Source organism: Mastigoproctus giganteus, chromosome 4 (assembly GCF_048544385.1).
Source record: "Mastigoproctus giganteus isolate SK-2022 chromosome 4, ASM4854438v1, whole genome shotgun sequence".
NCBI classification, from domain to species: Eukaryota; Metazoa; Arthropoda; class Arachnida; order Uropygi; family Thelyphonidae; genus Mastigoproctus; species Mastigoproctus giganteus.
This window is the reverse complement of record NC_143578.1, coordinates 68,409,099-68,422,956: the sequence shown is the minus strand read 5'-3', so window position 1 is coordinate 68,422,956 and position 13,858 is coordinate 68,409,099. Positions and strand designations below refer to the sequence as shown.

The 13,858-nt window shown below is 40.5% G+C and overlaps 1 protein-coding gene across 2 annotated transcripts in view; it reads left to right on the top strand.

Annotated features, from left to right (window-relative positions):
• Positions 1–13,858, top strand: part of LOC150086817 (reelin-like) — a 1,004,591-nt gene that overhangs the window by 827,503 nt on the left and 163,230 nt on the right. For both annotated transcript variants that reach the window (XM_090372773.1, XM_090372772.1), the window contains one exon: positions 178–473. In XM_090372773.1, the coding sequence (XP_090228899.1) occupies positions 178–473 (296 nt within the window). The remainder of the gene's footprint in view (positions 1–177; positions 474–13,858) is intronic.

The following is a 13,858-nucleotide window of genomic DNA, read 5'->3' as shown; positions in this document are numbered from 1 at the left end:
TTCAGGGACATAATGTGTAATTTTTTTTTTTTAAATTTGAGGATTTTTATTTATTTTTTTATTTTTAATTTCAGTTCATGAAATTTAATTTTCAAGTTAAATTGTTGTTTGTTTGTTTGTGATGATGAATATATATATATATATATATATATATTCACACACACACATATGTTTCAGGAATTACATGGTACTTACTTCATGAGCTGGATCATTCCCTATATTCTCAACCCCATAGAGATTATATTTTATTGCCCAGTGCAGCTCGAACATCTAGTACTAATTTACGCTGGTGGCAAGCTCCAGAAATTCAAAATACACCAAAAGCAGATTTTCAGCAGTCTCTAGTTCCTGCCTGGACCCTTGATGACGTATATGTTGGTGGCTCACAGATAAATTCCCATGAGCTATTTGAAGATTTTGAGTCACTTTTTGGAGTAACTCCACAGAATTGGTGGTTTCATCCTTACAGTGAGGTAAATCTTTTATTCTTATTTTTTTGCATTAAATTTTCATGATATGCATGTATATTTTTAATTAATTGGATTATGCCTTTTAGTCCTTTTCTCTAAAAGTATAGTAAAAATGTAATTGTCAGGGAAACGGGGAACATGCTTTGTAAAAAGGATAGGTGGAACAGGACCAGGGTATGTCTGCCAGGGGCAAATGTTCATGACGTTGTAGAGCGGATATCATCTTTTAAGGGCACAAAAGGTGATATAGTTGTACACGTTGGAACAAATGATATCAAGAGTAGGAGACCGGCAGAATTATTTAACAAGTACAGGTCACTGTTGAAAAAAAGCCGTGAATTAGGGTTGAATTTGAAAGTGTCTGCAATCCTGCCCAGACACGATAGGAGGGAGTATGTGATGAGAGCCTTATCGATCAATTCAGCCCTGGAAAGATTGTGCAAGGCTCAAGGGGTAGAATTTTTTTCAGCCTGGACTGTACTTGCTAACAGCAGAGACTGCTTCTACAGGAATGGGATACACTTAAATAGAAAGGGTGCAAGAATATTTGCTGATGCTATCGAGGCAGTGTTACGTGGGTCAGAAAACTGCTAGCTTGGTGGGAGACAAAGTCTAATAGATTAACAGTAGCCACTGGCAGAGGTGAAAGAGATTCTTGCACTGCTTCTATTGGAATGAGCAGAAGCCTGAAAAACAAGATGCAGGATATTTCAGAGACTGCTGGGAGTCATTGCGGTACAAGTAAACATATGGGTTGTGTTAGGGTAGCTAAGAATAGAAACAGGTGCATGTATACTTGCGTGTACACCAATGTTAGGAGTTTAGTAAATAAATTTGATGAATTTGAAGTATTGCTCAAAACACCAAAGACAGATATTGTTCGGATATCAGAGACGTGGTGTCACACAGATATAAGGAATGCAGAACTGGAATTTGAGGAGTACAACGTCTACAGAAAGAATAGACAGGATAGGAAGGGAGGAGGGGTTATGCTATTAGTTAAGAAACACATAAAATCCAAATAAGTGAAGTAAGTCGACATCGCTCGACAGTGCAGTTTTGAGTCAGTTTGGTGTGACATAAGCATTGGGAGATCAAAATTGAGAGAAGGAGTGTGCTATAGGCCTAATGTCTCTGATGAGTATAATAAGAAACTGTACAGGGAAATAGAGTGGGCCAGTAAATCAAAGAGTCTTATAATGGGGGATTTTAATTTCCCAGATATTGACTGGAATTTGGGGGCTGGTCACTCACACACTAGCAAGGCTTTTGTGGATTTATTGGATGATTGTTTTCTACATCAGCATGTTCGGGAGGCAACTAGAGGGAGTAATACTCTTGATTTGATTATCAGTAGTGATTCTTCATGCATTAACAATCTGCAGATAAATGAACCACTAGGTGGCAGTGATCACAGTGTGCTGAAGTGGGATTTACTCAAAGAGGTAACTACCATTAGGGGTAAAGGGAAGGGTTACTGCTTTCGTAAAGGCGACTACGATGGACTGAGACAGTATTTAAATTCTATACAGTGGGACCAACTGATGATGTTACCAACAGCAAATTCAAAATGGAAAGCATTTAAAGAACCTCTCTTGGAAGCTACTAGGCTTTACATACCAACTAAGAAATATTGTTCAAGGTTTAGGCCTAAATGGATGGCAGATGAACTAATGAGACATATGGCAGAGAAGAAAAATGCATGGGATACATACAAATTAACATGTGACACGGAAGCCTATGATAGATACAAGTTGATCTGTAACCAAGTTACAAAGGAGGTTAGGCAGGCGAAGGCAGATTACGAGAAATCTTTGGCAAGGGATGCAAAGAAAAACAGCAAAGAGTTTTTTACTTAAGCATACTCTAGAAGGAAGGGGATGAATCAGATTGGTCCACTTGATATCGATGGGTCAACTGTTGATGATTCTGCTCAGGTAGCTAACAAACTAAATGAATATTTTGCATCGACATTCACACATGAGGAGTTATTCAGCGAGGGGAATGCCCTCGCTGAATAACTCCTCAGATGGGCTGCAAGAGTAGCTCATGGTGTATTGTCAATGATATATAGGAATTTTTCTAGCAGGGATAAGGAGGTGATTATTCCCTTGTATAAGGCAATGGTCAGGCCACACCTAGAGTACTGTATACAGGTCTGGAGACCTCATTTCAAGAAGGATGTAGAGATGCTGGAACGAGTACAGAGAAGGGCAACAAGATTAGTGAATGGAACAAATCGGTGCTCTTACGAAGAACGGCTTAAGTTTTGCAAATTACAGTGTCTGGAGACTACGCACCAGCGAGGTGATCTGATTGAGGTGTATAAAGCCTTGAATGGTTTGAGCATGCTCAATGCTGATGGGATTCTTCCTCTTGCTCAGAATAATCACCTGAGAGGGCATAAATTCAAATTGAGGAAAGACAGATGTAGGATAGGCATGCAGAAATTTGCCTTTAGCCAGCAGGTGGTTGGTTGGTGGAACAGACTTCCATCCCTTGTCGTGGAAGTTGATAGTCTAAATAAGTTTAAGGCTCAGCTGGACAGGTATTTCAAAAGAACAGAGGGGTGAAGTGGAAGTGGTTTTCTTTTTTTCTTTTTTTTTTTTTTGTCTGATGCTGCATAGGCTTGCTTTCTTGCATCAAATTCCTCTATTAATGCTAATGCTAACATACTATGTTATATAAGACTCTGACTTAAATACTGTTCTTTCATTACTTCAGAATAAAAAGCAATGAAAAAAATAATCTTTATAATTTTATCTCTATGCCAACTAATTCTGTTCATGGCATGTTGATGTGCTGCATACATGAATCACTTAACTGCTCCTTGAGATGTCACTTACCTCTTTGTAGTGTTCATCACATTCAGAACACTGAATTTTAGATCACCCCACTTCTACACATTTCTGAAGTGAGAAATTTAACTGAGAAGTGAGCAAAATAACCTCAAGTTCTTTAGCATGCAATTATTTCTATGGAATTTTGTATTGTTTTAATATTTTAGCTCTGGGATCCAGTCTGGGAGACCATAACCAGAGAATATAGAGATATGCACCCTATCCAACTGTCTTTTGTCCAAGCAAGCTTACAGGGCAAGGCCCTCTGGAGATGGGGGGAGGGACAACCTGGGAGCAAAGCAAATTGCTGTTAAATATAAAGAGAGACACTGTGCTTGCAAATTTTTACATGAAAAGTTCAGAATGTACATTTTTCAATAATACCTTTTTATATATTAAATGCAATTTGTTATTTAACACAATATTATTTTTTGTAATAAAGTTTGGCGGATGGCATATTTTGGCTTAGCTAATTTGTGCTTGTTTTCATTCTGTAGCATTTATTATTGCACCCTTTTGTTATTTAGCAGATTTATCATGATATTTAAGTGACTATTTTTTCCCTTCAAGAAATGTATCATTTTAAATGATACATTTCTATCAAATAGAAAATATTTTAAAAACAAAAGCAGTAAAGTGGGTTGCTACTTAATAAACCAGCCAACTTTAATATTTTTGTCTCCATTACCCAGTTTTTTGTAATAACATGTCACTATTTGCAGCAGAAATCATTCTGTATCTAGTGATCTTCCAATTTATAAATGTTATGTGTTCCTCAGAAGTAGTTTATTAATCAAAGATGATAAATTAAAAAGGATGTTTACATACAATGGGTGGATGCATGGCGAAACGTTTTTTGCATCTTTCTTTACAGGGTCATGTATGCATTCTTTACTTAATGCATATTAAGTAAAGCTTTATTTTATACATACTGTACATTATGTATATCATAGTAAAACGAAGAAAGTTCAATATTATGTTATGTTATGTTATATTATATCACAATATAAAAGGTAATACAACTCTTGATAAGCTTTCATTCCAAAATCCAGCTGCAGTAGCCTGGCCCAATGAGTTACCTGATTTGGTAGTTGCACTGCATATATTTATTTGTTTAATAGTAAATCACTATATTTTGGAATTTTACTTGAAGATGTTGTGAAGAGCACTAAAATGAATGATCTGATCATTCCTATTTTTGTGATAAAAGTTAAAATGCAGAATTTTGTAGTGGATATATAACTTCTAGTTTAGCCAATGTTTTAACATTAACTTATTTGCTCATAAAAATGTTCATATATATTGTGTGTGTGTAAATTAATGTATTTTGTTTAGCACCCTTCTTCTCATTCAGGTCCCAAGCCCTTGGTGCATGCCTTTTCCTGCACATATTAGTAAATCTGCCTATGTGACTTTGCCAGTAAAAATTGCCAAAACACTGGCTATCTCATTAACTTCAGAACACAAAATGGAGACAATTTAAAGAATAGTTTTTCATTCCACAAGACAGAAACAACTACAGCAGAGGCTTAGATATCAAACAAGGATGAACACTTACAAAGAATAGGAGATGAAAAACATCTCCTATTTTTTGTAAAAGTGACTACACTATACAGATCTTAGAACAGTATTTAAATTCCCTTCAGTAGGACCAACTGATGATGTTACCAACTGAAAATTCTAAATGGGAAGCATTTGGGGAAGTTATCATAGAAGTTAAGCTTTTTATACCAACTAAGAGTTATTGTTCAGAGTTCAGACCTAAATGGATGTCAGATGAACTGATGAGATTAATGGCAGAAAAGAATAATAATGCATGGAATGATTTTAAACTACAGGGGACACATAAACCTACAGTAAGTAGCATGCAGTCAAGTTGCACTAAGGCGATTCTTTGCTTATGTTAACACTAGAAAGGAATAAACCTTATTGACCTGCTAGATATAAATTACACAACTATTGAGTATCCCATGGATCAATTGCCCGAGAGGGCATAAATTCAAATTATCATTAGCAGAGACATATGATGCAAGAAAGCAAACTTATGCAGCATCAGCCAAAAAAAAAAAAAAAAAAAAAACCCTTCCACTTCACCCCTCCGTTTGTTCTAAATACCTGTCCAGCTAAGGCTTAAATTTATTTCGCCTATCAACTTCCACAACAAGGCATGGAAGTCTGTTCCACCAACCAACTACCCGCTGGCTAAAGACAAATTTCCACACATCTATCCTACATCTGTCTTTCCTCAATTTGAATTTATGCCCTCTCAGGTGATTATTCTGAGCAAGAGGCAGTATCCCATCAGCATTGAGCATGCTCAAACCATTCAAGGCTTTATACACCTCTATCAGATCACCTCGCCGGTGCCTAGTCTCCAGACACTGTAATTTGCAAAACTTAAGCCTTTCTTCGTAAGAGCAACCCTTCGTTCCATTCACTAACCTTGTTGCCCTTCTCTGTACTCATTCAGCAGCTCTACATCCTTCTTGAAATGAGGCCTCCAGACCTGTATACAGTACTCAAGGTGTGGCCTGACCATTGCCTTATACAAGGGAATAATCACCTCCCTATCCCTGCTAGAAAAATTCCTGTACATCATTGATAAGACACCATGAGCTACTCTTGCACCCGTCTGCACTGCTCAGAGAACTTCATATCTGCCTGCACAATTAGCCCCAGGTCCTTTTCGTTCTCTACCATTGTCAGTGTAGTACTACAGAGTTGATACGTTGCTCTGGGGTTGCTGTTTCCCATATGTAGTACTTTACATTTGTCAATGTTAAACTTCATTTGCCACCTCTCAGCCCATCTGCTCAACCTTTCCAGATCCTGTTTCTGCAGCATAGCATCAGTAGCATCCTTAACAACCCTGCCAAACTTTGTATCATCTGCAAACTTGGACATTAAGCTTGATATACCATCATCAATATTATTTATAAATACAGAAAACAACAATGGGCCCAACACTGAACCCCGAAGGACTCCACTAATAACATTAGTCCACGATGAGCAGTGTCCATTAATTACCACTCTCTGTCTTCTGCCACTCAACCATCCCTTTATCCATAGCAACAATTTGCCACCAATGCCACACTGCTCCAATTTGTGCAGCAGTCTTCCATGTGCAACAGTATCAAAAGCCTTTCTAAGATTCAAATATATAATATCAAAGTTATTCCCAGCATCCAATTCTTTTGTGACTACATCATAGTATCCAATCAAATTGGTCAGGCAAGACCTTCCCTTAACAAAACCATGCTGTGTCTGAACTATAACTGAATTCTTGTCAATATGATCCTGCAGTGCTTCTTTAACCAGTGCTTCCATTAATTTTCCTGGAACAGAAGTTAAACTCACAGGTCTATAATTACTTGTGTCAGCCTTTGATCCTCCTTTGTGAATTGGGGTTACATTTGCACATCTCCAGTCTGTGGGTACCTCCCCTAAGTCCAAGGAAGCTCTCATAATTATGGCTAACGGATTGCTTACTTCCTTTGCTGCCTCCTTTAATATAACTTGATAGATCCCATCCACCCCAGGTGCCTTTCTTGTATTTATCTTCAACAATTTCTCCTCCACTTTACTCTCAATTATTACAAGATCATCTAGCTCACTGCCAGTGTTTACTTCATCTATGGCATTCCCCTTCCTGAATAACTCCTCATGTGTGAATGTGGATGCAAAATATTGATTTAGTTTGTTAGCTGCCTGAGCAGGATCATGAACAGTTGAACCATCGATATCAAGTTCACCAATCTGATTCATCCCCTTCCTTCTAGAGTTTACATAAGTAAAGAACTCCTTGCTGTTTTTTTTTGCATCCCTTGCCAAAGATTTCTCGTAATCTGCCTTCGCCTGCCTAACCTCCTTTGTAACTTGGTTACAGATCAACTTATATCTATCATAGGCTTCTGTGTCACATGTTAATTTATATGTATCCCATGCATTTTTCTTCTCTGCCATATTGTCTCATTAGTTTATCTGACATCCATTTAGGCCTGAACCTTGAACAATATTTCTTAGTTGGTATGTAAAGCCTAGTACCTTCCAAGATATGTTCTTTGAATGCTTCCCATTTTGAATTTGCTGTTGGTAACATCATCAGTTGGTCCCACTGTATAGAATTTAAATACTGTCTCAGACCATCGTAGTCGCCTTTACGAAAGCAGTAACCCTTCCCTTTACCCCCGATGGTAGTTATCTCCTTGAGTAAATCCCACTTCAGCACACTGTGATCACTGCCACCTAGTGGTTCCTGTATCTGCAGATTCTTAATGCATGAAGAATCACTACTGATAATCAAATCAAGAGTATTGCTCCCTCTAGTTGCCTCCCGAACATGCTGATTTAGAAAACAATCATCCAATAAATCCACAAAAGCCTTGTTAGTGTGTGAGTGACCAACCCACAAATTCCAGTCAATATCTGGAAAATTAAAATCCCCCATTATAAGACTCTCTGATTTACTGGCCCACTCTATTTCCCTGTACAATTTCTTATTATACTAATCAGAGTCATTAGGCCTATAGCACACTCCTACTCTCAATTTTGATCTCCCAATGTTTATGTCACACCAAACTGACTCGACACTGCCCTGTCCATCAATGTCGACTGGCTTCAATTCCTTGGATTTTGTGTGTTTCTTAACTAATAGCATAACCCCTCCTCCCTTTCTATCCTGTCTATCCTTTCTGTAGACGTTGTACTCCCCAAATTTCAGTTCTGCATTACTTATATCTGTGCACCACGTCTCTGATATCCCAACAATATCCGCCTTTGATGCTTTGAGCAATACCTCAAATTCATCAAATTTATTTACCAAACTCCTAGCATTGGTGTACACGCAAGTATACATGCACCTGTTCTTTTTCTTAGCTACCCTAACACAACCCATGTGTTTACTTGTACCCCAATGACTCCCCGTAGTCTCTGAAATATCCTGCATCGTATTTTCCAGGCTGCTGCTCATTCCAATAGAAGCAGTGCAAGAATCACTTTCACCTCTGCCAGTGGCTACTGTTAATCTATTAGTCCTTGTATTCCCCCCTATCTAGCAGTTTTCCAAACCACCTAACACTGCCTCGATAGCATCAGCAAACATTCTTGCACCCTTTCTATTTAAGTGTATCCCATCCCTGTAGATGATCACTTAGGACTGTTAAATAGCAATTGACATCATCAACCTTGCTTTCTCACAGAATGAGTATATCCAAACCATGCCAGGAGTAATCACAGCACACCATTACAGAATTGCCAGAACCCTTAACAGTAGGAAACAAGCAGTCAGAGTTGTAAGCTTCTTTCGGTTGGTGCCACACGTGCACTTGTCCATTTGCTGCAAGCAAAGTATCTGGAAGATTTGTCAGACCATATAACATTCCTCCACTGCTCAAAAGTTAACTGCTTGTGCTGTTTGCATCGCTAGACACAATAATATGTGTTGTCAGGTGTGATGAGCTGTTTGTTAGGTGAAACTTGATTGTGATATCCAGCTCTGTGGAGTTCTCAACATAATGTTTTTGATAAACATGTTTCTCATATCCTGTGTTGAAGTCTATGTACAGCTGATCAGCTGTTTCTCCCACTGTTGCCTTTTGCAAATGATGTGTTCCCTTTAGATTCCCATGCAGATATGACCTTGGATACTGTTCTTCATGAAACATTAGCAAGTTTAGCTTTCTTCATGACAGAAGCTCCTGCCAAACGTGCTCCAACAATAATGTCCTTTTGAAATTACTAAGGTTATTTATTGTCAACCAATAATTTCATGGATTTAGGCTTGGTTTTCCTTTACTGATATGATACTAATCATGATGGGATGTCATTTGCATATGTTTCATGCCTTCATCAGTGGCATGTAGCCCCTCGACGTGGGCACCTGTATGTGGTGAGGGGACCTCCCAGTGATGCTGCTGGACTTTCAGACTAGCATCACTGGGATCTAACGCCCATACCTTGGTTCCAGGGTTACATCTGTGGAATCCGGCATGTTCAGCCGTGCACCGCGACCCGTGGATTTCGGAAAGGGGGATCCTGGTGGTTGAGGGGTCCAGCCTTAATACACCACTTTGGCCCCTGCTTCAACAAGACGGGTGGTCCCGGACCGGCCCGACTGGGATCAATCGGCAGGTGGTTCTTACTGCTAGGGTCAACTGCGTTCCAATAAGTCTCCCTCCCTATGGTCCTGGGACAGGATAAAGACTTATTGGTAATGTAGGTATGGTGCTTCTAAGCGAACTTGGCATCCCATTCGTGTACGCAGTACCTGCTAGTTCACAATTGGGTGTCCCCTCGTAGGGCTCCGTGGTGGGTGACTAGACATCACGTACTTAGACATCAGACACTTTTTCTTTACTCTCATGAGTAATTTAAAACCTATTTCTTCTGGGGCCCCAACAAGGCCCCTACCTAATCGAAATGATGACGCAGAAACCACCTCTGCAAAAAGAGCCAGGACTGAGGATACACCACCACCATCAGTGACACTGCTTTTCCTCATTCTCCATTCCACCGGAGAGCAGTCAATTAGAAAGATGTCACCCTTCTTTATCTAGAAAGGATTAGAAGGGTTGGCAGGTTCACCAAAATCTGTTAAACGACTGCGTTCTGGTGACCTTTTGGTTGAAGCATCCAGCACAAAACAAGCTGAAAAATTTTTGAACTCTACATCCATAGGGGGAATACCTATCACCGTAACCCCTCACAGAACTCTGAATTCTTCACGAGGTGTTATATCAGAGTGGGACTTTCTTCATGTTTCTGAAGAGGAGATCTGCTCTGAATTAAAAGACCAAGGAGTGACAGCTGTTAAGAGAATATCGATACGGAAAGATGGGAATCTCGTCCCTACCCGAGTTCCTATCGTCACGTTTAACACCCCACGGCCTCCAAGTTCCATCAAGGCAGGCTATCTAAACTGCCCAGTGAGGATTTATATCCCAAACCCACTGCAGTGGCGGTGTTTTAGATGCTAAAAATACGGCCAATAACAAACATCTTGTCGGGGTAACCCTACCTGTGCTCGATGTTGGTGTTAAAGACCACGAGAGCAAGGAATGTTCAGCTCCAAAACCGATCTGTGTGAACTGCCAAGGCGATCACCCCGCCTACTCTAGAGCATGCCAGCTCTGGAAGGATGAAAAAGAAATCCAAAAACTGAAAACAGAGCTGAATATCTCCTACCCAGAGGCCAGAAAACGTATCGAACCAATAAATAGCGGGAAACTTTCATATGCCCAGAAGGTTTCTGCTAAGTGCACTATCGGAACACAAACTGAGATGACTATACCACCAAGAGAGTCATTCAACCCGATTGCACGCTATTTATTGAGTTCACAAAAGCCCACCAAAAAAACACAATCAGTTGCCACTCATATATCCGTACCTCCTAGTGCTCCACCACTACCAAAACCAAGTGGTAAAGAAAAGCCAACAAGTTCAGAAGAATCACCCGTAACACCAGAAACAATGGATGTAGAGAATAAGGAGGTACAGGATGAATCAGTCTTGGAACTCTTTGTGGAGGAAGAAATGGACATGGGACAGCGTCCATTCTTCCCCAAAAAAGATAAATCCAAGACTGAAAAAAAGTAAGCCCTCAGCACCTCGGAAGCCGCCTGATGGACCCACCAAGCCAAAATAATGGCTAAATTCCTACAATGGAATTGTCGTGGATTCCGGCGAAATACTTATGACATCGAGGCCCTCCTGCAAAAGCACAATCCAGTTTGCTTTTGCTTGCAGGAGACTTATCTAAAGGCAAATGATGATCCCACCTTGCATAACATCACAATGTTTCGTAAGGATAGAATTGCGGATGGTCCTGCTCATGGAGGAGTGGCTATCCTTGTGGGCAACCAGACCCCAGTTCAGCCTTTGCTAGTTACAACCAGCATAGAGGCTGTTGCAATTCGCCTTTCAGTGGGATTTTTATTAACTGTGTGCTCTATTTATTTGCCACCTGGGACTGACATCTCCCAGGAAGACCTTGATGATCTTGTAAAGCAGTTGCTTCCCCCTTTCTTACTTCTCGGGGATTTCAATGGACATAACACCCTGTGGGGTAGTGCTAACATCAATGGAAGGGGACGAGTCATAGAGCGTATGCTAAATGACAATGATCTTTCCCTTCTAAATATTGGAACAAACACCTTCTTCCACATGCCTACCCGTACTTTTTCTGCCATTGATCTCTCTATCTGTTCCCTTCTCTACTCCCTTCGTTCACTTGGGAAGTGGAGGAGAATCCATACGGAAGTGATCACTTTCCTGTGATAACCTCGTTACACAGTGGGAGACCATGTCTTCCCTTCAGATTACCATGGTGGAAGATTGATCAGGCTGACTGGTCTGCCTTCCAACATCAGGAAAATTTTGATCTCAGCACCATCAGTCAGGAGGCGATCAATGATGCAGTAACATACATCACAGAAATTATCGTCCAAGCAGCTGCGAATGCTGTTCTAAAAACATCTGCCCGGTTTCCACCATTTCCCAAACCTTGGTGGAATTCACAATGCACAGCAACAAAAAAGGCTCAAAACAAAGCGTGGTGGATATTTCTCCGATATCCTACCACGAACAACCTTATAGCCTTCAAACATGCACGAGCCAAAGCACGCTACATCCATCGTCAGAGTCAAAAGGAATCGTGGATCCGTTTTACATCATCCATTAACCAGTCTACCAACTCTAAGGTAGTCTGGATAAAATCCGGAAAATGAAGGGAAAATATACATCCCACCCTTCTTCAGTCCTAGATTATAATGGATGCACTATTGCAGATCCAACTGCAATAGCCAATTCTCTTGGGGAAACATTCTCTAACATCTCTGCAACATTATCGTATTCCCCAGAGTTTCTGGTTCTGAAACATAAACTCGAGAAACAGGCACTTAGTTTTAAGTCTAAGAGCGTCTATCCGTACAACAGTCCATTCACTACACAGGAACTGAAAAGAGCTCTTATTCTTTCCAAAGCAAGTGCTGTTGGACCAGATGGCATCCATTATGAAATGATTAAGCACCTTTCACCAAAATCTATGGATTATCTGCTCATTCTGTATAATGGAATCTTTATTGAAGGGCAGTTTCCGGATTCCTGGCGCAAGGCAATCGTTCTTGCCTTTGCTAAGCCAGGAAATGATCCAAAAGTCACTACTAATTATCGTCCTATTGCTCTGACTAGCTGTCTGTGCAAAATCCTGGAGAGAATGGTTAATTTTCGTTTAATCTGGTATTTAGAATCAAATGACCTTCTCTCCAACATCCAGTGCGGCTTCCGAAGGAATCGGTCCACTTTGGACCATCTTATTAGACTGGAAACATCCATCCGGGATGCTTTCCTAAAATGCGAACACTTGGTGTCAGTGTTCTTTGACATGGAGAAAGCGTATGACACAACTTGGAGATTTGGCATCTTAAAAGATCTGCATAGCCTTGGTCTTAGAGGGCAACTCCCCATTTTTATTAAAAACTTTCTAGCCAATCGATCTTTCCAAGTTCGTGTGGGAACCTCTCTCTCTCGTTCCTTTAGCCAAGAGGAGGGAGTACCACAAGGATCAGTTTTAAGTGTCACGCTTTTCGCCATCAAAGTAAATTCCATCACAGAACAACTTCCTCCAACTGTAAACAGTGCCCTCTATGTTGATGACTTTAGCATATTTTGTCAGTCGTGCAACATGAGGGTTATTGAAAGACAACTGCAAAAAGCCATTGATCGCCTTAACTCCTGGGCACTTGCTAATGGCTTCAGGTTCTTGCCGGAGAAGACCGTTTGCGTACATTTTTGTCGTAAGTGTAATCTTCATCCTGAACCTGAATTAAGGCTCAGACAAAATGCTATTCCAGTAGTGGCGGACACAAAATTCTTGGGACTCATATTTGATAAAAAGCTGACCTTTCTGGATCACATCCGTCAACTTTGCACAAAGTGCACAAGAGGGCTGAATATTCTGCGCTCTCTTTCCTCTATATCTTGGGGTGCGGATCGATGCACCCTACTATGCATCTACCATGCACTTGTACGATCCAACGAAGTACACTGTCTCTGGTATACAATTCGGCCAGAGACAGTGTACTTCGTTGGCTGGATCCTGTCCATCATCTGGCTCTCCGTACCACTATTGGAGCATATCAAACATCTCCTGTCCAGAGCTTATACGTCGAAGCAAACGAACCACCATTATCGCTTCGACGTAAGCAGTTGTCTCTGAAGTATGCTTTAAAACTGAAATCCCTGCCAGACCATCCTACGTGGCCATTTTTTTTTGAGTCACGATGGGAAAATTTGTACAACACCCCTAAGACTGCCAGTCGTCCTTTTGGTATTCGTCTCCAAGAGCTACTCAAAGAATTTAATATCAAGGTAGACAAGGTTGCCCAAACACCAAAGCAACCCCTTCCACCCTAGCTTGCTCATGTCCCGGCATGTGACTTGTCCCTTAGAAATTGGGGAAAGTCGGACACTCCATCATCTGTCTACCTGCAGCTTTATTCAGCACACCGAGCTGAACATTCTGACTTCGCGCCAGTTTACACAGACGGTTCG